At 47.1% G+C, this 22,574-nt stretch overlaps 1 protein-coding gene across 7 annotated transcripts in view; it reads left to right on the plus strand.

The window, feature by feature from the left end:
• CCDC88A (coiled-coil domain containing 88A) overlaps positions 1-22,574 on the plus strand; it is a 367,236-nt gene that overhangs the window by 142,738 nt on the left and 201,924 nt on the right. For all 7 annotated transcript variants that reach the window (XR_002908971.3, XM_024215537.3, XM_024215545.3 and 4 more), the window contains one exon: positions 9,839-9,979. Coding sequence is in view for 6 of the 7 variants with exons in the window: in XM_024215537.3 (XP_024071305.2) it covers positions 9,839-9,979 (141 nt within the window). In the remaining variant the exon portion in view is untranslated. The remainder of the gene's footprint in view (positions 1-9,838; positions 9,980-22,574) is intronic.

A 22,574-nucleotide genomic window follows, 5' to 3' on the forward strand; every position in this document is an offset into this window, starting at 1 on the left:
AGTCTCCAGATCGTGATTTAAAGACTTCAAGTCGCAGAGAATCCTCCAGCTTGCGACCCCTGCCCTATGCTGCGGAGGAAGGCGAAAAACCTCCAGGGCCTCTGCCAATCTACCCAGGAGGAAAATTCCTTCCCGACCCCAAATATGGCGATCAGTAGAATCCCGAGCATACAGGCAAGATTCTCCAGCCGGACCCCCATTTTACCAGCGATGGCACGTTATTGCCTAATTGACTAAAATCCCGTTATCCCATCAAACCATTCCCTCCATAAACTTATCTAGCCTAATCTTGAAGCCAGAGAGGTCTTTCGCCCCCACCGTTTCCCTCGGAAGGCTGTTCCAAAATTTCACCCTCTGACGGTTAGAAACCTTCGTCTAATTTCAAGCCTAAACTTCCCCACGCCCGGTTTATATCCATTCGTTCTCGTGTCCACTTTAGTACTGAGCTGAAATAATTCCTCTCCCTCCCTGGTATTTATCCCTTTGATATATTTAAAGAGAGCAATCATATCCCCCCTCAGCCTTCTTTTGGTTAGGCTAAACAAACCGAGCTCCTCGAGTCTCCTTTCATAGGAAAGGTTTTCCATTCCTCGGATCATCCTAGTGGCCCTTCTCTGTACCCGTTCCAGTTTGAGTTCATCCTTTTTAAACATAGGAGACCAGAACTGCACAACAGTACTCCAAATGAGGTCTCACCAGCGCCTTGTATAGCGGAAGCAGCACCTCCTTATCCCTACTAGAAATACCTCGCCTAATGCATCCCAAGATCGCATTAGCTTTTTTCACAGCCACGTCACATTGCCGGCTCATAGTCATCCTGCGATCAACCAGGACTCCGAGGTCCTTCTCCTCCTCCGTCACTTCCAACCGATGCGTCCCTAGCTTATAACTAAAATTCTTGTTAGTCATCCCTAAATGCATCACCTTACACTTCTCACTATTAAATCTCATCCTATTATTATTACTCCAATTTACAAGGTCATCCAAGTCTCCCTGCAGAATATCCCGATCCTTCTCCGAATTGGCAATACCTCCCAACTTTGTGTCATCCGCAAACTTTATAAGCCCACTCCTACATTCTGTTCCGAGGTCAGTAATAAATAGATTAAATAAAATCGGACCCAAAACAGAACCTTGAGGAACCCCACTGGTGACCTCCCTCCAACCTGACAGTTCACCTTTCAGTACTACCCGCTGCAGTCTCCCCTTTAACCAGTTCTTTACCCACCTCTGGATTTTCATATCGATCCCCATCTTTTCCAATTTAACCAATAATTCCTCATGCGGTACAGTATCAAACGCTTTACTAAAATTGAGGTATATTAGATTCACCGCATTTCCTTTATCTAAAAGGTCTGTTACTTTCTCAAAGAAGGAGATCAGGTTGGTTTGGCACGATCTGCCTTTCGTAAACCCATGTTGTAATTTGTCCCAATTGCCATTCACCTCAAGGTCCTTAACTACTTTCTCCTTCAAAATTTTTTCCAAGACCTTGCATACTACAGATGTTAAACTAACAGGCCTGTAGTTATCCGGGTCACTTTTTTCCCCCTTCTTGAAAATAGGAACTACATTAGCTATTTTCCAGTCCAACGGTACCACCCCCGAGTTTACAGATTCATTAAAAATTATCGCTAAGGGGCTTGCAATTTCTCGCGCCAGTTCCTTCAATATTCTCAGATGAAGATCATCCGGTCCGCCCGATTTAGTCCTGTTTAGCTGGTGAAGATTGGCTTCCACCTCTAATACTGTAATGTCAATCCCCCCTCCTTTATTCCCCTCTGTCCTGCTCCCTCTATTCCTAAACCCTTCATTAGCCTTATTAAAGACTGATGCAAAATATTCATTTAGATATTGTGCCATGCCTAGATTATCCTTAATTTCCACTCCATCTACATTCTTCAGTGGTCCCACTTCCTCTTTCTTTGTTTTCTTCCTATTTATATGACTATAAAACCTCTTACTATTGGATTTAATTCCCCTCGCAAGGTCCAACTCTACACGGCTTTTGGCCTTTCTCACTGCATCCCTACATGCTCTGACCTCAATAAGGGTAGGTTTCCTTGCTGATCCCTCCCCTCTTCCATTCTTTGTACGCTTTCTGTTTTTTCTTAATTTCCCCTTTGAGACGCCCGCTCATCCAGCTAGGTCTAAATCTCCTGCCTACTAACCGTTTTCCCTTTCTCGGGATACAGGCCTCGGACAGCTTGTGCAACTTCAACTTGAAATAATCCCAGGCGTCATCTGCCTTTAGATCCCTAAGTATGTTAGCCCAATCCACTTCCCTAAGTAGTTGCCTTAATTTATTAAAGTTGGCCTTTTTGAAATTGTAAACCTTAGTCACAGTTTTATTTCTGTTAATCCTTCCATTTAGTTTAAACCGAATGAGCTCATGGTCACTCGAGCCAAGGTTGTCCCCTACAACCATTTCGTCAATGAGGTCCTCACTACTCACCAGCACCAAATCTAAAATGGCATCCCCCCTCGTCGGTTCAGCTACTACTTGATGAAGGAATTCATCAGCTAGCATGTCTAGGAACATCTGAGCCCTATTATTGTTACTAGCATTTGTTCCCCAATCTATATCTGGGAAGTTAAAGTCCCCCATGATTACACAGTTCTTATTAGTTTTTACATCCCTAAAAACATTAAATAGTTCTCTGTCCGCATCCAGGCTAGATCCCGGCGGTCTATAGCACAGCCCAAGCACTATCTCAGGGGAGGCTCTAGTAGTTCTTTTACCCAGTGTAATTATTGCCCAGACAGACTCCGTCTTATCCATTCCATCACTTATTATTTCTTTACATTTTACCTCATTATTGACATACAATGCCACTCCCCCACCTTTACCTTTTTTCCGGTCATTCCTAAACAGCACATACCCTTCCATACCTGTACTCCAGTCATGACTACCGTTCCACCACGTTTCGGTTATTCCTATGATATCAGGTTTCATTTCTTGGACCAGGAGCTCCAATTCCTCCATTTTGTTACCTAGGCTTCTCGCATTGGTGTATAAACATCTTACTGTATGCTGTCTATCCTTTCTCCCATTAGTTATGCAATTTGGTACGGACCCCGTACTGTCCATCTGCCCCCTCCTTCTTATGTCCAATCCCCTACCCCTACCTATATCTGTGCTTATCTCTTCACACTCCTTTTCAGTGTTGGAATCTGGCGTGGAGATTAACTGAACATCTCCCAACCGTCTCCCCCAAATTTATAGTTTAAAGCCCTTTTGATGAGATGAGCCAGCCTCCCTCCAGAAGTCTATTTCCTTCCCTACTCAGGTGAAGTCCATCCCGTGAGAACAGCTGTCTGTCCCCGAAAGCCTCCCAGTGGCCATACATCCCAAAGCCCTCCTTATAACACCACTCCCTTAGCCAGCTATTTATCCTCAAAATTCTGTCAGCCCTTTGCTGTCCTTCTCTAGGAACAGGCAGAATCCCACTGAAGATAATCTGAGCCTCAACTTCCTTAAGCGTCTTCCCCAGTCTGGCATAATCTCCCTTGATTCTCTCTAGCGAGAACCTAGCCGTGTCATTCGTTCCTACGTGAAGGACGATCAAGGGGTTCTTACCTGCTCCTTTTAGGATCCTTTTCAACCGCAGGTCCACATCCCGTATCTTAGTGCCCGGCAGACAGCACACCCTTCTGTTTTCTGGGTCTGCTCTGGTCACAGGCCTGTCTAACCTCCTCAGTAAGGAGTCTCCAATCACATAAACCTGCCTTTGCCTGGTGACAGTGCGATCTTCAAATCTATCCCCTGTTCCCTGTAGTCGTAACTCCTGTCTGTTTCTATTTTCCCTTATAGTCCCCCTAGTGCCATCCTGTATCCTCCCGGGTCGAGTACTGATGCTATCTCCATCAACTCCTCCCCTCTCTCTATTGGACTAGCTACTCCAGGGCTAGAGTGAGACTCCTCAGCTCCTGGCTCACCGCCCTCTTATCAGGGCCAGCTGGGCCCTGATTGAGCTGGCCATGCCTGTGGTCAGCTACTCACTCAGCTGCTCTCACTACTTTTCCCAGCCGCAGCCCTCTCCAGGTCTGCTTTTAATCCCTACCTACTGGAGTGGGGCAGCCGCCCCACTACAACATCCCAGAATGATATTTGCTTTTTTTGCAACAGTATTACATTATTGACTCATATTTAATTTGTGATCCAGTATAACTCCTAAATCCTTTATAGCAGTACTCCTTCATAGATAGTCATTTCCCATTTTGTATTTTTGTAATTAATTATTCTTTCCTAAGTGTGGAACTTTGCATTTGTCCTTATTGAATTTCATCCTGTTTATTTCAGCCCATGTTTCCAGTTTGTCAAGATCGTTTTGAATTCTAATCCTGTCCTCCAAAACACTTGCAATCCTTCCCAGCTTGGTATTGTTCTCAAACTTTACAGGTGTACTCTCTGTGCCGTTATCCAAATAATTTATGAAGCTATTGAATATTGAATAGAATCGAACCCAGGACAGGTCCCTGTGTGACTCTACTTGATACGTCCTTCCAGCTTGACTGTGAACCATTGATAACTACTCTTCATATGATTTTTCCAACCAGTTGTGCACCCTCTTTATAGTAGGGTCATCTAAACTATATATCTCTAGTTTTCTTATGAGAAAGTTATGTGAGACAGTATCAAAAGCCTTACTAAAGTCAAGCTATATCACATCTACTGCTTCCATCCTATCCACAAATGTTGTTCCCCTGTCAAAGAAGAATATAAGTTGGTTTGATGTGATTTGTTCTTGACAATTTATGTTGATGGTTACTTATCACCATATTATCTTACAAATTGTTTGTTTGCTCTATTATCTTTCTGGGTACAGAAGTTAAGATCACTGGTTTATAATTCCCTGGGTTGTCCTTATTCTCCTTTTTATACATAGGTACTATATTTTCCTTTTTATATTCCTCTGGTATCTCTCCCATCCTCCATGAGTTCTCACACATAATTGCTAAACGCTCAGAGATCTCTTCAGCCAGTTCATACTAGTATATGTAATGTGAAATTCAGTTCTGTCTAGTACAAATATATTAGTATGAACTGAATCAGAAATAAAAGTGATTTGTTAAAAATATGGTTCTTTAAAGCAATGTGTGTATTGGGCTGTATACAGGGATTAAAGGAACAAAATAATAGTTTAGACCTAGATTGTATAAATGGATCCACCTAGTTGGTACCATTGACGTCAACTGTGCTGTATGCGAGCACACAGATGTCCCTGGATTAATCAAAAAACAAAAAACTTGCACAGATACAGACAGACATCATCTTCCTCTCCAAATGCAAACAGATGGACATCATACCAAAAGGACTGAAGGTAAAAAATCCATTGCAATCAACATACTACACTGACTATGGTGAGAGACTGTGCCACACACTCTCAAAGAAACTGAGGAACTACCTGATCAGCATCCTGTACAGCAGACAGGAGAAGATCAAGAATGAGCTCTCAGAACTGGAGACTCTCATACAATACCAACCTTCCACACAAACTTCCACGTGGCTGGACTTTACAAAAATGAGACAAGCCATTTACAATGCACACTTCACTTCTCTACAGAGGAAAAAGGACAGTAAGCTATCTAAACTAATACCTGCCACAGGGGGCTACAACAATGGTACCCTCAACTCATCTAACAACATTGTCAATCTTTCCAACCACACACTTAGCCCAGCAGAAGAGTCTGTCCTATCTCGGGGACTCTCTTTCTGTCCCACCATCCCCACGAACTCGATACAGTTCTGCAGTGATCTGGAAGCCTACTTTCGTCGTCTCCGACTCAAGGAATATTTTCAACGCACCACTGAACAGTGCACTGACCCACAGGAACCCTCCTATCAACACTACAAGAAGAAGAACTCTGCATGGACTCCTCCTGACGGTTGAAATGACAGACTGGACCTTTACATAGAGTGTTTCCGCAGACGTGCACAGGCTGAAATTGTGGACAAACAACATCACTTGTCCCATAACCTCAGCCGTACAGAACGCAATGCCATCCACAGCCTCAGAAACAACTCTGACATTATCATCAAAGGGGCTGACAAAGGAGGTGCTGTAGTCATAATGAACAGGTCGGATTATGAACAGGAGGCTGCCAGGCAACTCTCCAAGACCACATTCTACAGGCCACTATCCTCTGATCCCACTGAGGAATACCAAAAGAAACTACACCATCTGCTCAAGAAATTCCCAGCTACAGTACGGGAACAAATCTACATGGACACACCCTCAGAACCCCGACCAGGGGTATTCTATCTGCTACCCAAGATCCATAAACCCGGAAACCCTGGATGCCCCATCATCTCAGGCATTGGCACTCTTACAGCAGGATTATCTGGCTATTTGAACTCTCTCCTCAGACCCTACGCTACCAGCACTCCCAGCTATCTTCGAGACACCACCGACTTCCTGAGGAAACTACAATGCATTGATGTTCTTCCTGAAAACACCATCCTGGCCACCATGGATGTAGAAGCACTTTATACCAATATTCCAAATGAGGATGGACTACAAGCTGTCAGGAACAGTATCCCTGATGAGGCCACAGCACGCCTGGTGGCTGAGCTTTGTGACTTTGTCCTCACCCACAACCACTTCAGATTTGGGGACAACTTATACCTTCAAGTCAGTGGCACTGCTATGGGTACCCGCATGGACCCACAGTATGCCAACATAGAACAACGCTTCCTCAACTCTCGTCCCCTAGTGCCCCTCCTCTACTTGCGCTACATTGATGACATCTTCATCATATGGACCCACGGAAAGGAGGCCCTTGAAGAATTCCACCTGGACTTCAACAATTTCCACCCCACCATCAACCTCAGCCTGGACCAGTCCACACAAGAGATCCACTTCCTGGACACTACAGTGCAAATAAGTGATGGTCACATAAACACGATCCTATACCGGAAACCTACTGACCGCTATAGTACCTACATGCCTCCAGCTTCCATCCAAGACACATCACACGATCCATTGTCTACAGCCAAGCCCTAAGATACAACCGAATTTGCTCCAACCCCTCAGACAGAGACAAACACTTACAAGATCTTTATCAAGCATTCGTAAAACTACAATACCCACCTGGGGAAGTGAGGAAACAGATTGACAGAGCAAGACGGGTACCCAGAAATCACCTACTACAGGACAGGCCCAACAAGGACAATAACAGAACACCACTGGCCATCACATACAGCCCCCAGCTAAAACCTCTCCAGCGCATTATCCATGATCTACAACCTATCCTGGAAAATGATCCCTCACTCTCACAGACCTTGGGAGGCAGGCCAGTCCTCGCTTACAGACAACCCCCCAACCTGAAGCAAATACTCACCAGCAACTACACACCACACCACAGAAACACCAACCCAGGAACCTATCCCTGTGGCAAACCTTGTTGCCTACTCTGTCCCCATATCTACTCTGGCAACAGCATCAGAGGACCCAACCACATCAGCCACACCATCAAGGGCTCATTCACCTGCACATCCACTAATGTTATATATGCCATCATGTGCCAGCAATGTGCCCCTCTGCCATGTACATTGGCCAAACCGGACAGTCCCTCCGCAAAAGAATAAATGGACACAAATCGGACATCAGGAATGGTAACATACATAAGCCAGTAAGTGAACACTTCAATCTCCCTGGTCATTCTATTACAGATTTAAAAGTCACTATCATTGAACAAAAAAACTTCAGAAACAGACTTCAAAGAGAAACAGCAGAACTAAAATTCATTTGCAAATTCAACACCATTTATCTGGGCTTGAATAGGGACTGGGAGTGGCTGGCTCATTACAGAAGCAGCTTTTCCTCTCCTGGAATTGACACCTCCTCATCTATTATTGGGAGTGGACTACATCCACCCTGATTGAATTGGTCCTGTCAACACTGGTTCTCCACTTGCGAAGTAACTCCCTGCTCTCCATGTGTCAGTATATAATGCCTGCATCTGTAACTTTCACTCTATGCATCCGAAGAAGTGAGGTTTTTACTCACGAAAGCTCATGCCCAAATAAATCTGTTAGTCTTTAAGGTGCCACCAGACTCCTTGTTGTTTTTGTAGATACAGACTAACACGGCTACCCCCTGATACCTGGATTAATCGATTCTCAGGATCTAGCCCTTAGTGAGTAATCTTTTTTGCCTCAAGAAATATGCGTGTATCTTGTGTTTCCTGGGGAATATGTATATATTTTGGAGGACTGGTAGCTACTCTATCATTAAATATGAGTTGAGTTTTTCAGGTAAGAGGTCTGAAATCGCTTTTTTAAACCTATAGATTTAATGTAATCACCAAATTTTAAATGAACAAGCCTCATTGAATTTCCAGTAATATTTGTTCAGATCCATTTAGCTAAGCAACCACACATGATAATTACCTGTGCACTATAGTGCAGATTGCAAATTTCTACAGACAATATGTTAAGTTATTCCCTTATTTTGCCATTACATTAAGAAGCTCTGCCAAGAATAGATAATGGAATTTCCCAGCTCTGTCAGCTACCTGCTGTTTCTGTTGCTGTCTGTAAGCCTTCCTAACTTTATCTGAACTCAGCACAGAGGTCTGGTAAGACAGGAAGGAGAAATTGACCGCATGGGAGTCTGGGGTTTCATAAGTCTGGAACTCTTAAAGTTTCCATTCATTCTAAGTTACAAGCATATTTTTTCCCAAATAAACATACCATACCCATCCTTTTCTTATTGCAACTATGCTCACCTTGTGAATAAGGCTCTTAACCTGGTACAAGAAGAAAACAAGCAGTCAGGCTGTACTTTAACTTCAAACTCAACATAGCCAGGAAGAAGAATGAATTGATTTTATTACGTCATCTTGAGGTCACTCTTAAGTGTAGGTCTCCCACATGGCAGCATGGTGCAGCATCTATCATGCCCCAGGCTACCAGGGTTGTATTTTACCACTTTTGTTCCATTTTTATGTTGCTGAAATGAAATACTGGTGGATGTTAATATTGATTGATTAATGTTTCATTTTAAAATAGGGATGTTAGATAACTTATTCATAGTGTTCTTTTATGCTGTTCACAAAGATGTGGCTTCTTAAATCAAATCTTTTGTATGAGACTAGAAATGTTTGCTTTCTTGTGACTGGATACTCTACTCATCACTGGATGGTGCCTCTTCCTGGTGGTTCTGGGGATTAGCTCTGCGAGGCCGACGCCCCTTTCTGCAATTGCACTCTGTCTTTCCGTCTCACTCTTTCAGTCTGCAGCCACTCTCTCGCTCCAGAAGCTGCTGCCGCTTCTTCGTGATTTGGCCCTCTGGCCAGGTCACTATGGTCCTCCCCTTCCAGGGTATCAAAGTCTTTTATGAAAAGGCTCAGGCAGTCTTCCTATACCCTGACCAGCTGGTGCCACTTCCCCAGTGGCTGGTAAGAGAACCTGGGCCCACCCTCTGTTCCAGGTTCCAGCTCAGGGACCCTCTAATCAGCAGCCAAGGTCTGTTCCTTCCTAGACCTGCTGCCTCTTTCCCTGAGCCTTTCCTACCTGTCCGGCTCCCCCCACCTCAGGTTTGCCAGCCTCCCAACTCCCTCCTAATATTTTATCTGTAGTTGCTGCTAGGCCTAATTGAGCTGCTTTCCAGGTTTTCATTGTGGGTAAAGAAACTATTCCATCAAATACAACTTAACATATTTTTTATTGTCAGACATTTTCTAATGTATTAGAACCCACAGAGGATAAATTGAGTTGGGAGACCAGAGCTAAGAGGAGTTCTCCCAATTATTCCTCGTTATACTTCTTTTGCATTCTTATAATTAAATAGCGCATAAAGGTTGTTTTCACAATTATTTCTTTCTCTTATAGGTAACTCATAATCAGGAAAATGTGTTTGATCTGCAGTTGATGGATGTCAGCATTCTGTCACAAGAATATATCGAGCCTCTCTTGAAAAATATGGCATTACATTTAAAAAGACTTATAGATGAAAGAGATGAACATTCTGAGGTATGTATGTGCTTAATTATTTAAAAATAAAAAGTATAAGAAAGCACCTTTTTAAAATTACACAGTTTGGAATTTTTGAAAATAGATAATATATGTTCTTTGAATGTTATCAGTTGGCAGCATGGCTTGAAATAAGTCGACTTCTTCAAATTGTTCCTTATGTCGATTCCATGTTAGGTGTGTGCGTGCCCACGTGCATGGTCAATGTAAATTTTTCCTCTAGTGGTATCTGTAGGGCCAGCTCTGGAGCCCCATGCTTATGTGCCAGTATGTTGTGCGCCATCGGCCCTGCGCCATCTCAGCTCCTTCTTTCTGTTAGTGATGGTGTTGGAATGTTCCTTGCTTTCACAAGCCCCATAGTGATTTCTTTTGCTTGGACTCTTTTGAGTTTTTCTTGTACGTAGTTATTGTAGTTTTAGTATTATAGTTAGTAGTCATTAGTAGCGGAGTCCCGTTGGGGATATAGCCCCAGGGATGGGGGGCTATGTCAAGCCACTTAGTGTGCAGAAACTGTACATATGCAGCACTCTAAAAAAAGCACCTCAATGATAGGCGTACAGCTTTTTGCGCCGTGGCTACAGCGCTGCTGTGCCAGTGTAGACACCGTGGTGATTACAGCGCTGCAATTGGCCTCTGGGAAGTGTCCTCTCTGGCCATCAGTTTGAACTCTACTGCCCTGCCCTCAGGTGACCAACCGTCAGCCCCACCCCGTACATTCCTTTGCAAATTTGAAAATCCCCTTCTTGTTTGGTCTGTGATGTGTGCAATGGTCTCAGTGCATCTTTTCAGGTGGCCATGTCTGCTCCACGCACCAGGCAATCCCCTGCTTGGAGCAATGCCGAGCTGCTGGACCTTATTGGTATTTGGGGAGAGGAGGCAGTGCAGTCACAGCTGCACTCCAGCCGTCGGAATTTTAATACCTATGGACAGATTTCTAGATGCATGATAGAAAGGGGCCATGACTGGGACACATTGCAGTGCAGGGTCAAAGTGAAGGAGCTGCGGAACGCCTACCACAAGGTGTGGGAGGCAAACTACCGCTCCAGTGCTGCGCCCACGAGCTGCCGGTTATACAAAGAGTTGGACGCGATACTCGATGGTGACCTGACTTCCACTGCAAAGTCCCCTGTGGATACTTCGTTGGCTTCGTTGCCAGTCGAGAGTGGACTGAGCCAGGAGGAGATAATCTTGGATGAAGAGGGGGAGGGGGACCCAGAGGCAGAGGATAACTCGGCGGCCAGATATGCATGGAGTCAGGAGCTCTTTTCTACCCTGGAGAAGCCTAGCCAGTCACAGCAGTCGGATATTGGCGAAGCGCAAACAGGAGAGGAGGCCCCTGGTAAGTGGATCTGATTTGGAGAATTGCTGAAGCAAGTTGTTGGGGGCAGGAGGGTTGCAGAAAGCAGGCTTGTCTCCCACCTCATGCCTAGTTTGAGCGGCAGAACAGGCTGTTGATAGACTCCCTCACTTCATGGGAATCTCCCTCAGAGATCTCCAGGAAATTCTCATGGAGATACTGGGCAATCCGCTGCCGCAGGTTCCTCGGCAGAGCTGCTTTGTTTCTTGCCCCATTAACGGTAACTTTCCCGCGCCACCGTGCCGTCACCATAGCTGCACACAAGCTAGCAGCATAGGGGCCTGGGCGGAAGCCACAGTCTTGGAGAAGACCCTCCCTTGATGCCCTGCTCACCCTCAGCAGCGAGATATCTTCCATAATGATCATCTGCTGTGGAAAGTGTGGGGACAGGAATGATTATCAGACCCCCCCCTACAGTGCTGTCTCTTCCCAGCTGCCCAAGAGCCACATGCCCAGTGTACAGCAGGGTCCGGGAACAGTGATTTACCCTGCCCCTGCAGCTACTCACCATTTTGGGGGTCTTGTGGCTTATGTGTGCTTGCCTGGGGTCAGCCAGGTAGTGTCAGGTATGTGAATACTGGCTATGTTTCAAACCACTGAAACAGTGTTGTCTGTGTTGCAAACAATACTGCTTCTGTAAAATGTTGCATTTAAACTTCACAGAGATGACCTTGGGAGGACAGCCTCCCTTGTTGGCGGCAGAACGGTTGCGAAGAACTAGAAAGCGTCCAAGAAGAACTAAGGAGGACTTTATGCATGAGATTATGATGCACTCCGCCACCGAGAAAAAGGAATTGAAGGAGTGGTGGGACACTGAGAAGAGGGACCGAAAGGAGAACGCGGCACACCAGAAAGAAGCCACGGAGCAGCTCTTAACAGTTATGGAGCGCCAAGCGGACATGCTCCAGGTGATACTAGCTCTTCAAACCGAGCAGCTCCGTGTCTGCCCTCCCCTGCAGCCACTGTCGCAAAACTCTTTCCCATGCATACCCTTCACACCGCCAACAAACTCTTATCAACCTCCTGGCTCCACTCTCTACCCTCAGCATTCCACTCCTCCCTCCTCACGGTCCAGCAGTGTGAACTCCCAATACCCACTGCACTCAACACCCTCCATCTGCAGTTTGGCCCTGCTGAAGTACAGCACCCGCTGCATCGTACTCCAAAGGAGAAGGTTGGTTATGATCCCTGGACATACACAAATCTGTAGCCATGCCAGGACCTCTCCTCCTCTTGAGATCTTCCATTCCCACATTCCTTCCATTCCCCCATCCCTGCCCATGATTTTTTTCAGTTCACTCTCTCCTCTGGTTGTTGTCTTTCAATAAAAGAATTGTATTTGTTTGAAAGCAATCTTTATTAAGTGAAAGCAAAAAGACCACTGCAAAGCAACATACATACAGCTATGTTAAGGCCCCTTCTTGCCTCATGTGCACCAATCACATCCTAGCATTACAAGCACTGCAATCCCGAGCATAGCAATAAATATTAGTGGCTTTCAGCTTCAAATTGCTGCCTCAAAGCATCCCTGATCCTTATGGCCCCGCACTGTGCCCCTCTAATAGCCCCGGTCTCCGGCTGTTCAAACTCAGCCTCCTCGCGCTGAGCCTCTGTGGTCCAGCCCTGAGTGAAGCTTTCACCCTTCCCTTCACAAATATGGAGTGTACAGCATGCGGCTATAAGCATAGGAATATTATTATCGGTCATGTCCAGCTTCCCATACAGGCATCGCCAGCGGGCTTTTAAACGGCCGAATGCACACTCCACAGTCATTCTGCACTTGCTCAGCCTGTTGTTGAACTGCTATTTGCTACTCTCAAGTTGCCCCATGGATGGCTTCATGAGCCATGGCATTAAGGGGTAGGCGGGGTCTCCCAGGATCACAATGGGCATTTCTACTTCCCCTACAGTGATCTTCTGGTCTGGGAAGAAAATCCCTGCTCGCAGCTTCTCGAACAGGCCAGTGTTCCAAAAGATGCATACGTCATGCACCTTTCCGGACCAGCCAGAGTTAATGTCTATGAAATGCCCACGGTGATCCGATAGTGCCTGGAGAACCATTGAGAAATACCCCTTGTGATGAATGTACTCGGTGGTTAGGTAGTCTGGTGCCAGAATTGGAATGTGCATACCATCGATCGCCCCTCCACAGTTAGGGAAGCTCATATATGCAAAGCCATCCACGTCACGCACGTTGCCCAGAGTCACGGTCTTTCGGAGCAGGATGCGATTACTGAGCCTGCACACTTGCATCAACAGAAGTCCAATAGTCGACTTTCCCACTCTGAACTGGTTAGCGACCGATCGGTAGCAGTCTGAAGTAGCCAGCTTCCACTGTGCAATCACCACACGCTTCTCCAATGGCAGGGCAGCTCTCATTCTCGTGTCCTTGCGCCTCAGGGCTGGTGTGAGCTCATCACACAGTCCCATGAATGTGGCTTTCTTTTCAGTGGGATTGATCACTGTGCATTCAGTTAAGCACATATGTAGGGCTTTGCAGGATTGGCGCTCTAGATAGTAAACTCTTTAAGGTAGGGGCCATATCTTATTTTGATACAGAGCCTAGAGTAATGGGGCTCCAATCTTGATTGGGAACCTCAGGCACTAGCACAATACTATTAACAAAAACAACAAAAAATAAAGCTTTTGCAATCATAACACCTTTCATCTGAAGATCTTAAATTGTTTTACAATATTAATTAATTTTACCCCAAATATCCTGGAGAGATAGGTAAGTATTAATACCCCATTTTACAGTTGAGGAAGAAGACAAAACAGAGATTAAATGCAAGATTTTTGTAAGTAGGAGCCTAAAGTTAGGCAGTTCTTGTGCACATATATTTTCCACTTTAGTTCCTTCACCTTAGGTGCGTGCGTGCCCTGTGCACTTGAGCTGGGGACTTGATTAGCCGTACCTCTGGGGATGACACATGCACCCTGTGTCCTGATGCCTCCATCAGAGGGCAAAAAGAGCAGGGCTGCCTCAGCCCCCTCACAGTTCCTTCTTACTGCCTGTGGCTACAAATTCAAGCCTCACAGCTCACTGTTGTCAGCACTTATCAGCACTTATTTTGTACATATTTACACAGAGAGTTAATGCAGGACAAGACAGGATGTAATTCTACAGTGCAGTAGCCTGCCACACACTAAGGACATGTCTACACTACAAAGTTAAGTCAACTTAATTTCATAGAATCATAGAAGATTAGGGTTGGAAGAGACATCAGAAGGTCATCTAGTCCAACCCCCTGCTCAAAGCAGTACCAACACGAACTAAATCATCCCAGCCAGGGCTTTGTCAAGCTGGGCCTTAAAAACCTCTAAGGATGGAGATTGGAATGGGTTACCTAGGGAGGTGGTGCAGTGCTCCACCCGCCTCCTAGTAAAATGGTGTTTCCTAATATCCAACTTAGACTTTCCCCACTGCAACTTGAAACCATTGCTTCTTGTTCTGTCATCTGCCACCATTGAGAACTGCTGAGCTCCATCCTCTTTGGAACCTCCCTTCAGGTACTTGAAGGCTGCTATCAAATCCCCCCCCTCACTCTTCTCTTCTGCAGACTAACCAAGCTCAGTTCTTCTTCGAGAGATGTCCCTGTGGGTGCTCCACTCCAGGTGTTGGTGCGTCCCTGCGCCTTTGCTCGGAGATTTTTTTGCAGCAGTACTCATAGCGGCCACGCATGCTCAGAGGCTGCCCCCCACTGTGAGTCTAGGTTGATAGTACGCATGCGTGGCCGGTCTCCTCAGTTCCTTCTCTACCGTCCCCGGCCTGAGACGGAGCTCAGCAGACTCGTTAGGAAATCCCTCACTCTTGCTACAGTTACCCTTCTAGTAACTAGTTTGTTGTCAGTTCTTTGTTAGTGTAGTTAATTACCTCGTTTATCTGTTACAAAAAAAAACAAAAAAACTTTTTTTCTGTCAGCCGCAGCCGCTTCGGCCATGCCGGGCTCCACAGGTTTCAAGCGCTGTTCTACATGTAAGGAGGCTATCCCGCTATCAGATGGCCACTCAAAGTGTATAAAACGTTTGGGGGAAGCCCACATTCCCCAAAAATGTGCCCACTGCTGTAAACTCAGTTCCAGGGCACGGAAGGACAGGGAGCTTAGACTTAAACTGCTCCTCCTGCAAAAGTCTATCGGGTCAGTTTCAGACCCAGGCGCTGAATCCGGCTCCGCTGTCCGCCACAGCCACCCCGCCTCAAAAAAACTGAAAAAATCTACAAAGAAGGGACAGCCTTCTTCACCAAAGAAGGTTATGAGGCACAAGGTTTCTTCAGGCAGATCAACGGTCTCCCTGCCCGTGTTTCCTCGCCTCAGCAACTTTGATGAGCCGGGCTCCTCAGGAACCACGCGAAAGCCGCCTGAGGCTGCGGCGGCGGCGCGAGGCTCCGGTGCCGAGGCATCAGGCTTTCAGTTGCCTGCCTCTATTATGGCACCGTTCTGCACCGCGACGGACGCGGTGCCGACATTTTACAACATGCCTGATCCGCTGCAGGCTGATGTTGCCCGCCCGGCACCGACCGCGGCACCGACAACCGCGGAGCAGACTGACAGGGAGATCACAGGCAAAACCCCTGCTCAGAGGAATGTTCCCGCACGGCAACCTCCCCCTGCACAGCTTTCACCTCACGCAGGAGCCTCACCATTTCAATTTACTCAGACAGCAGATCTATTGGTATCACCTATCCTGCAGTCTCCCCTGATGAATGCCTGTTCTTCTCCAATGCCTGAGTCAGGATCTGAGCAGCCTTCCTCCAGTGAGGAGGAAACTGATCCACAGGGAGTTTTTTCTCCATATCAAGACTCCCACTCCCAGACCCCAGTCAATAGAGGTTATAAGAAAACTACCTCATCCTACTCTCAGGATCCTGCCTCCTGGGGGGTGAACCCCTGGATGGCACCACCTATGCCCTACCCACCACCATGGCAATATTGGACACCATGGGCATCGTACCCTCGAGAATACGTGCGCTATGGCAATTCGACCAGGCGCAACACCGGTCTAGTGCCACCACCTGACGAATCTGCCAGTGACACGAGACACCTGGCAGCACAGTCACACTTCCAGGATAAACCTAGCCCTGCTCCTATTCCAGCAGAGCCGGAGCTAACGCCTGAAGAAGCCTTACTTCCCCTTCCTCCAACACCGTCGGATGACTACGCAAAATTCCAAGACCTCTTTAAAAGAGTTGCCAGTGTCTTGAGAATTAACTTGGAGGTAGTCACTGAACAACAGCATGAGTTAACGGACATCCTACAGCCCTCTTCTTCCTCTAGGGTGGCATTACCAATCAACATAGCCCTTTTAGAACCCGCTAAGTCCATCTGGCAGACTCCAGCTACAAGCCTACCTACCTGTAAACAAGCGGACAGGAAGTACTTTATCCCTCTAAAGGATTCTGAATTCCTTTTTACCCACCCGGCACCAAACTCATTGGTAGTAGATGCCGCGAACCAAAGGGCCAAACAACAGTATTCCTGTTCCACCCCAGCCAACAAGGACAGCAAACGCTTGAACCTCTTTGGTCGTAAAGTATACGCATCCTCGACCCTACAATTTCGTATAGCTAATTATACTGCAGTCCTTGCAAAATATGACCACAAAAACTATAATAAATTCATGGATTTTATTGACGACATTCCAGAACAGAAAAAACAACAATTCACAGCTCTGGTTTCCGAGGGACAAAGCATATCACGCACTGCTCTTCAAGCGGCCCTCGATGTAGCCAACACTGCAGCAAGTTCGACCGCCACAGCAGTAGTCATGCGACGGGGTTCATGACTCTCCTCCTCTTTCTTTCCTCGAGAAGTTCAGAGCACCATTGAAGATCTTCCCTTTGACGGTGACAAACTTTTTGCTTCTACCACGAACGACGTGCTTCATTCAATGAAGGACTCAAGGGCAACCCTCCGGTCTTTAGGTCTCCAGACACCTATGACCAGAAGACGGCAATATAGATACCAACCGTACCAACGTCCATGCTATCCCGCATTTACACAACATTCCCATAGACCACAGGAGCAACAACAACAACAACAACGTCAAAGACCAAGATTCCAGCGTCGTCGTCCCAATTCTGCAGGGGCGCCTCAACCCCCTCCAACTAATAGACAGATTTGAAGCCTTGGTCGAGGGTTTAGAAAACAGCATTCCCACTTCAGCCAACACACCTATCTTTGGACACCGCCTACGACCATTCTCCCACCAATGGAAGAACATTACCTCCGACAAGTGGGTCATAGAGGTAGTTACAATTGGATACGCCATCCCCTTCCTCTCCTTGCCTCCCACCCACCCACCCTCCCCGTCCCTCTTTAGGGACCCCTCTCATGAGCAGCTACTCCTCCAAGAAGTGCAACATCTCCTTCATCTGGGAGCAGTAGAAATCGTGCCAGAACGACACAAAGGGAAGGGTTTTTACTCCCATTATTTCTTAACAGAAAAGAAAAATGGGGGATGGCGACCAATCCTCTACCTCAGGCGGCTCAACAAATTTGTCAAAAAGCAAAAGTTCAAGATGGTTACCCTCACCACAATAATCCCAGCACTGGAGCAGGGCGATTGGTTTTCTGCCCTCGACCTACAAGACACCTATTTCCATGTCACTATACATCCGGCCCACAGACTCTTCCTTCGATTTACCCTCGGCTCAACACATTTTCAATACAGGGTTCTCCCCTTCGGACTGTCCACAGCCCCCCGTGTCTTTTCCAAGCTCCTAGTCGTAGTCACTGCCTACCTCAGGAAACAAGGGATCATCATATTCCCTTACCTCGACGATTGCCTCTTCAAAGCCTCAACGTTTGACGAAGCTCTCCGGTTCACGCGGCTCACCGTCGATTGTTTCCTATCTCTCGGCCTACAAATAAACAAAAACAAATCCACATTACGCCCCACCCAGCACCTGCAGTTCATAGGAGCAGACCTCGACTCCCGGACGGGGTTGGCATCTCTCCCACCCGACCGCTTCAACTCCATAAGCCAACTGGCCACAAAAATTCGCAACAGTCCCCAGGTGACTGCCCGAGACTGCCTACAAATACTAGGTCACATGGCCTCGTGCACTTTTGTCATCCAGAATGCATGCCTCTACATGAGGTGCTTCCAAGCGTGGTTGGCCATGGTTTACAGACCGAATGTGCATGCTCTAAACAAGCCTCTCTCCCTACCTGTCCGAGTCAAAGATTCTCTACACTGGTGGACAGTTCAGTCCAACCTCTGCTCTGGAGTCCCTTTTCTTCAGCAGGCTCCATCACTCATCCTGACCACCGATGCATCTCTGACAGGCTGGGGTGCACACATGTCTCACCACACAGTACAGGGGCTATGGTTGTCAACTGAGACCTCCCTGCACATAAATGTCCTAGAACTTCGAGCTATTCGCAATGCGTGCCGTCACTTCCTGCCACTAATCAAGAATCATCACGTACGCATAATGACGGACAATATTGCATGCATGTTTTATGTAAACAGGCAGGGAGGAGCTCGATCCCATTCGCTGTGCACAGAGGCTATGAAGCTCTGGAATTGGTGCATTGCGAACAACATCCAGGTATCGGCTGCCTATCTTCCCGGAGTAATGAACACCACAGCGGACGAACTAAGCAGACGCTTCCCATGGGACCACGAGTGGGAGATAGACGAGAAAACCATTCACAACGTATTCAGCACTTGGGGTTACCCAACCATAGACCTTTTTGCAACTACAAAAAACAAGAAATGTCCCAATTGTTGCTCCAAAGCAGGACTGGGCAAACATTCCCTGGGAGACGCGTTCATGATCCCATGGCACCGAAACCTACTCTATGCGTTTCCCCCGATACCGGTTCTCAACAGGGTCCTGATAAAAATACGAACAGACCGGGCCAAGGTGATCCTAATTGCCCCGTCGTGGCCCAGACAACCGTGGTTTCCGTTCCTCACCAGAATGTCGATTCAACCACCAATCTCCTTGCCTCTCATTCCGAACCTCCTATCACAACACGGCCGCTTTCTCCACCCCAACCTGTCCATGCTTCACCTCAAAGCCTGGTTCCTACATGGTTTTCCCAAAGCGAACTAGATTGCTCTGAACAAGTTCAAAGGGTGCTCCTACATAGCAGAACACAATCTACTCGCACCACCTATCCACGAAAGTGGAAACGATTCACACATTGGTGTTCTGCTAAACAACTTTGTCCCACGTCGGTATCTCTTTCGCTCATACTTGACTATCTATTGGGCCTTAAGCAATCTGGCCTTTCTTTCAGCTACATCACGGTCCATTTAGCTGCTATTACAACTTTTCATGACAGAATTGATGACACGTCTGTCTTTGCTCATCCTATCACCAAGCGTTTCCTCAAGGGACTCCAAACCCTGTACCCAGACATTAAACCACCTAGCACCCCGTGGGACCTTCATCTAGTACTGTCTTGCCTAACTCAACAACCATTTGAACCCCTAGCCACGTGCTCCCTTTTACACCTCTCGATGAAAACAGCATTTCTAGTGGCAATTACCTCTGCCAGATGGGCAGGAGAAATAGCAGCTCTTATGGCAGACCCACCATATACGCTATTTTTTAAAGACAAGGTTACCCTCAGATTACACCCCAAATTTCTTCCAAAGGTGCACTCGTCATTCCACATTAATGAGCCAATACACCTACCGACCTTTTTTCCGAAACAACACGCGAACTCGTTCGAAGCCTCAATGCATACACTAGATGTACGCAGGGCCTTGTCCTTCTATGTGGATAGAACCAAACCTTTTAGAAATTTTTCCAGACTTTTTGTCTCCATTGCGGAGCGCTCCAAAGGTACGCCTATTTCTACCCAGAGACTTTCGAACTGGATTTCTCAGTGCATCCGGTTGTGCTATCAGATGAAGAAAGTTACACCTCCAGACGGCATCAGAACAGACTCCACTAGATCTCTGGCTGCCTCTGTAGCATTCTTACGCAAAGTTCCCCTGGCTGATATCTGTAAAGCAGCCACCTGGTCCTCTGAGCACACATTTGTTAAACACTATGCCCTTACTCAAGGCCCTCTATCTGACATACGTTTGGGCAGGGCTGTACTATCCATGGCATTCCTATCAGATCCGAAGTCCCTACCTCCTTAAGATACACGGCTTTTAAGTCACCTGGAGTGGAGCACCCACAGGGACATCTCTCGAAGAATAAGAGGAGGTTACTCACCCTGTGCAGTAACTGACGTTCTTCGAGATGAGTGTCCCTGTGGGTGCTCCACTACCCACCCTCCTCCCCTCTACTTCGGAGTTGGAGGGCCTCCGTTGTAGAGAAGGAACTGAGGAGACCGGCCACGCATGCATACTATCAGCCTAGACTCACAGCGGAGGGCAGCCTCTGAGCATGCGTGGCCGCTATGAGTACTGCTGCAAAAAAATCTCTGAGCAAAGGCGCAGGGACGCACCAACACCTGGAGTGGAGCACCCACGGGGACGCTCATCTCGAAGAACGTCAGTTACTGCACAGGGTGAGTAACCTCCTCTTCCCTCAGCCTCTCCTCATAAGTCATGTGCCCCAGCCCCCTTATCATTTTTGTTGCCCTCCGCTGGACTCTCTCCAATTTGTCCACATCCTTTCTGTAGTGGGGGGGGGGGGCCCAAAACTGGACGCAGTACTCCAGATGTGGCCTCACCAGTGCCAAATAGAGGGGAATAATCACTTCCCTCAATCTGCTGGCAATGCTCCTACTAATGCAGCCCAATAATATGCTGTTAGCCTTCTTGACAACAAGGGCACACTGCTGACTCATATCCAGCTTCTCATCCACTGTAATCCCCAGGTCCTTTTCTGCAGAACTGCTGCTTAGCCAGTCGGTCCCCAGCCTGTAGCGGTGCATGGGATTCTTCCTTCCTAAGTACAGGTCTCTGCACTTGTCGATGTTGAACCTCATCAGATTTCTTTTAGCCCAATCCTCCAATTTGTCTAGGCCACTCTGGACCCTATCCCTACCCTCCAGCATATCTACCTCTTACCCCAGCTTAATTTAAGTTAACATCTAACTGCTGCAGTAATTAAGTTGATCGGGCTTGCCCAAACCACGCTCATTGTCTTGGTGGAGTGCATCCTCACTAGCAGCGCTTGCATCGATGCAGAGAGCAGTGCACCATGGGTAGCTATCCCACAGTGCAACTAGCCTTAGGGGGTTTGGGGAAGGGCTTGCAATACCTCGTGGGACCAAAACATTGTCTCAGGGTAGAATGGGAACATGGCTTCGACCTCCCATGATGCAGTTTCCTCCCTCCCTGTCTCCCTACCCTGATATCAGTGGCAAACAACCCATACTTTCTCATGCCTGTTTTCAAAAGCCTGGCTTAGCCATGTGTAAGTCATAGCTCAAGAAGTTATAGACCCTGCTCAGCTGTGCACTCTTGTTGTGAGCATTACAAACACCTCACACCTTATCCTGCAGTATTTCCAGAGCTGAGACATGAGCTGCTGCACAGAACGTTGCGATGTCCTTCAAGCAGCCCTGTTGCAAGCCATAGAATGAAACAATTCCCAGTTGCTGCTAGCAGTTGCACAGCAGCTGAACACTGTGGAACTCCATTTCTGGTCCCGGGAAAAAAACACTGACTGGTGGGATTGCATCATTATGTAGTTATGGGATGATGAACAATGGCTGCAGAACTTTCAAATGTGGAAGGCCACTTTCCAGGAACTCTGTGCAGAGCTTTCCCCAGCCCTGAAGCGCAGCAATACTAAAGCTGCTCTGAGAGCGGAGAAGTGAGCGATGATTGCTTTGTGGGAGCTAGCAATGCCGGACTGCTACTGGTCAGTGTGGAATCCATTTGGAGTTGGTAAATCCACTGTGGGAGCTGTTGTGATCCAAGTTTGCAGGGCCATTAATTGACTTCTGCTAAGTAGGGTAGTGACTGGGAAATGTGCAGGACATAGTGGATGGTTTTGCTGCAATGGGGTTCCCTAACTGCAGTGGGCAATATATGACATGCATATCCCTAACTTGGCACCAGACCACATAAACTGAAAGGGATACCTTTCAATGGTGTTGCAAGTGCTGGTGGATCACAGGGAGCATTTCATGTACATCAACGTGGGATGGCCAGGAAAGGTGCATGACGTGCGCATCTTTAGGATCACAGGTCTGTTCATAAAGCTGCAATCAGGGACTTTCTTTCTAGATTGCAAAATAACCATTGATGATGTAGAAATGCCAGTAGTGCTCCTTGGAGACTCAGATAATCCTTGCTCCCATGGCTCATGAA

Source organism: Terrapene carolina, unplaced genomic scaffold (assembly GCF_002925995.2).
Source record: "Terrapene carolina triunguis isolate 2854851 unplaced genomic scaffold, T_m_triunguis-2.0 Scaffold132, whole genome shotgun sequence".
NCBI classification, from domain to species: Eukaryota; Metazoa; Chordata; order Testudines; family Emydidae; genus Terrapene; species Terrapene triunguis.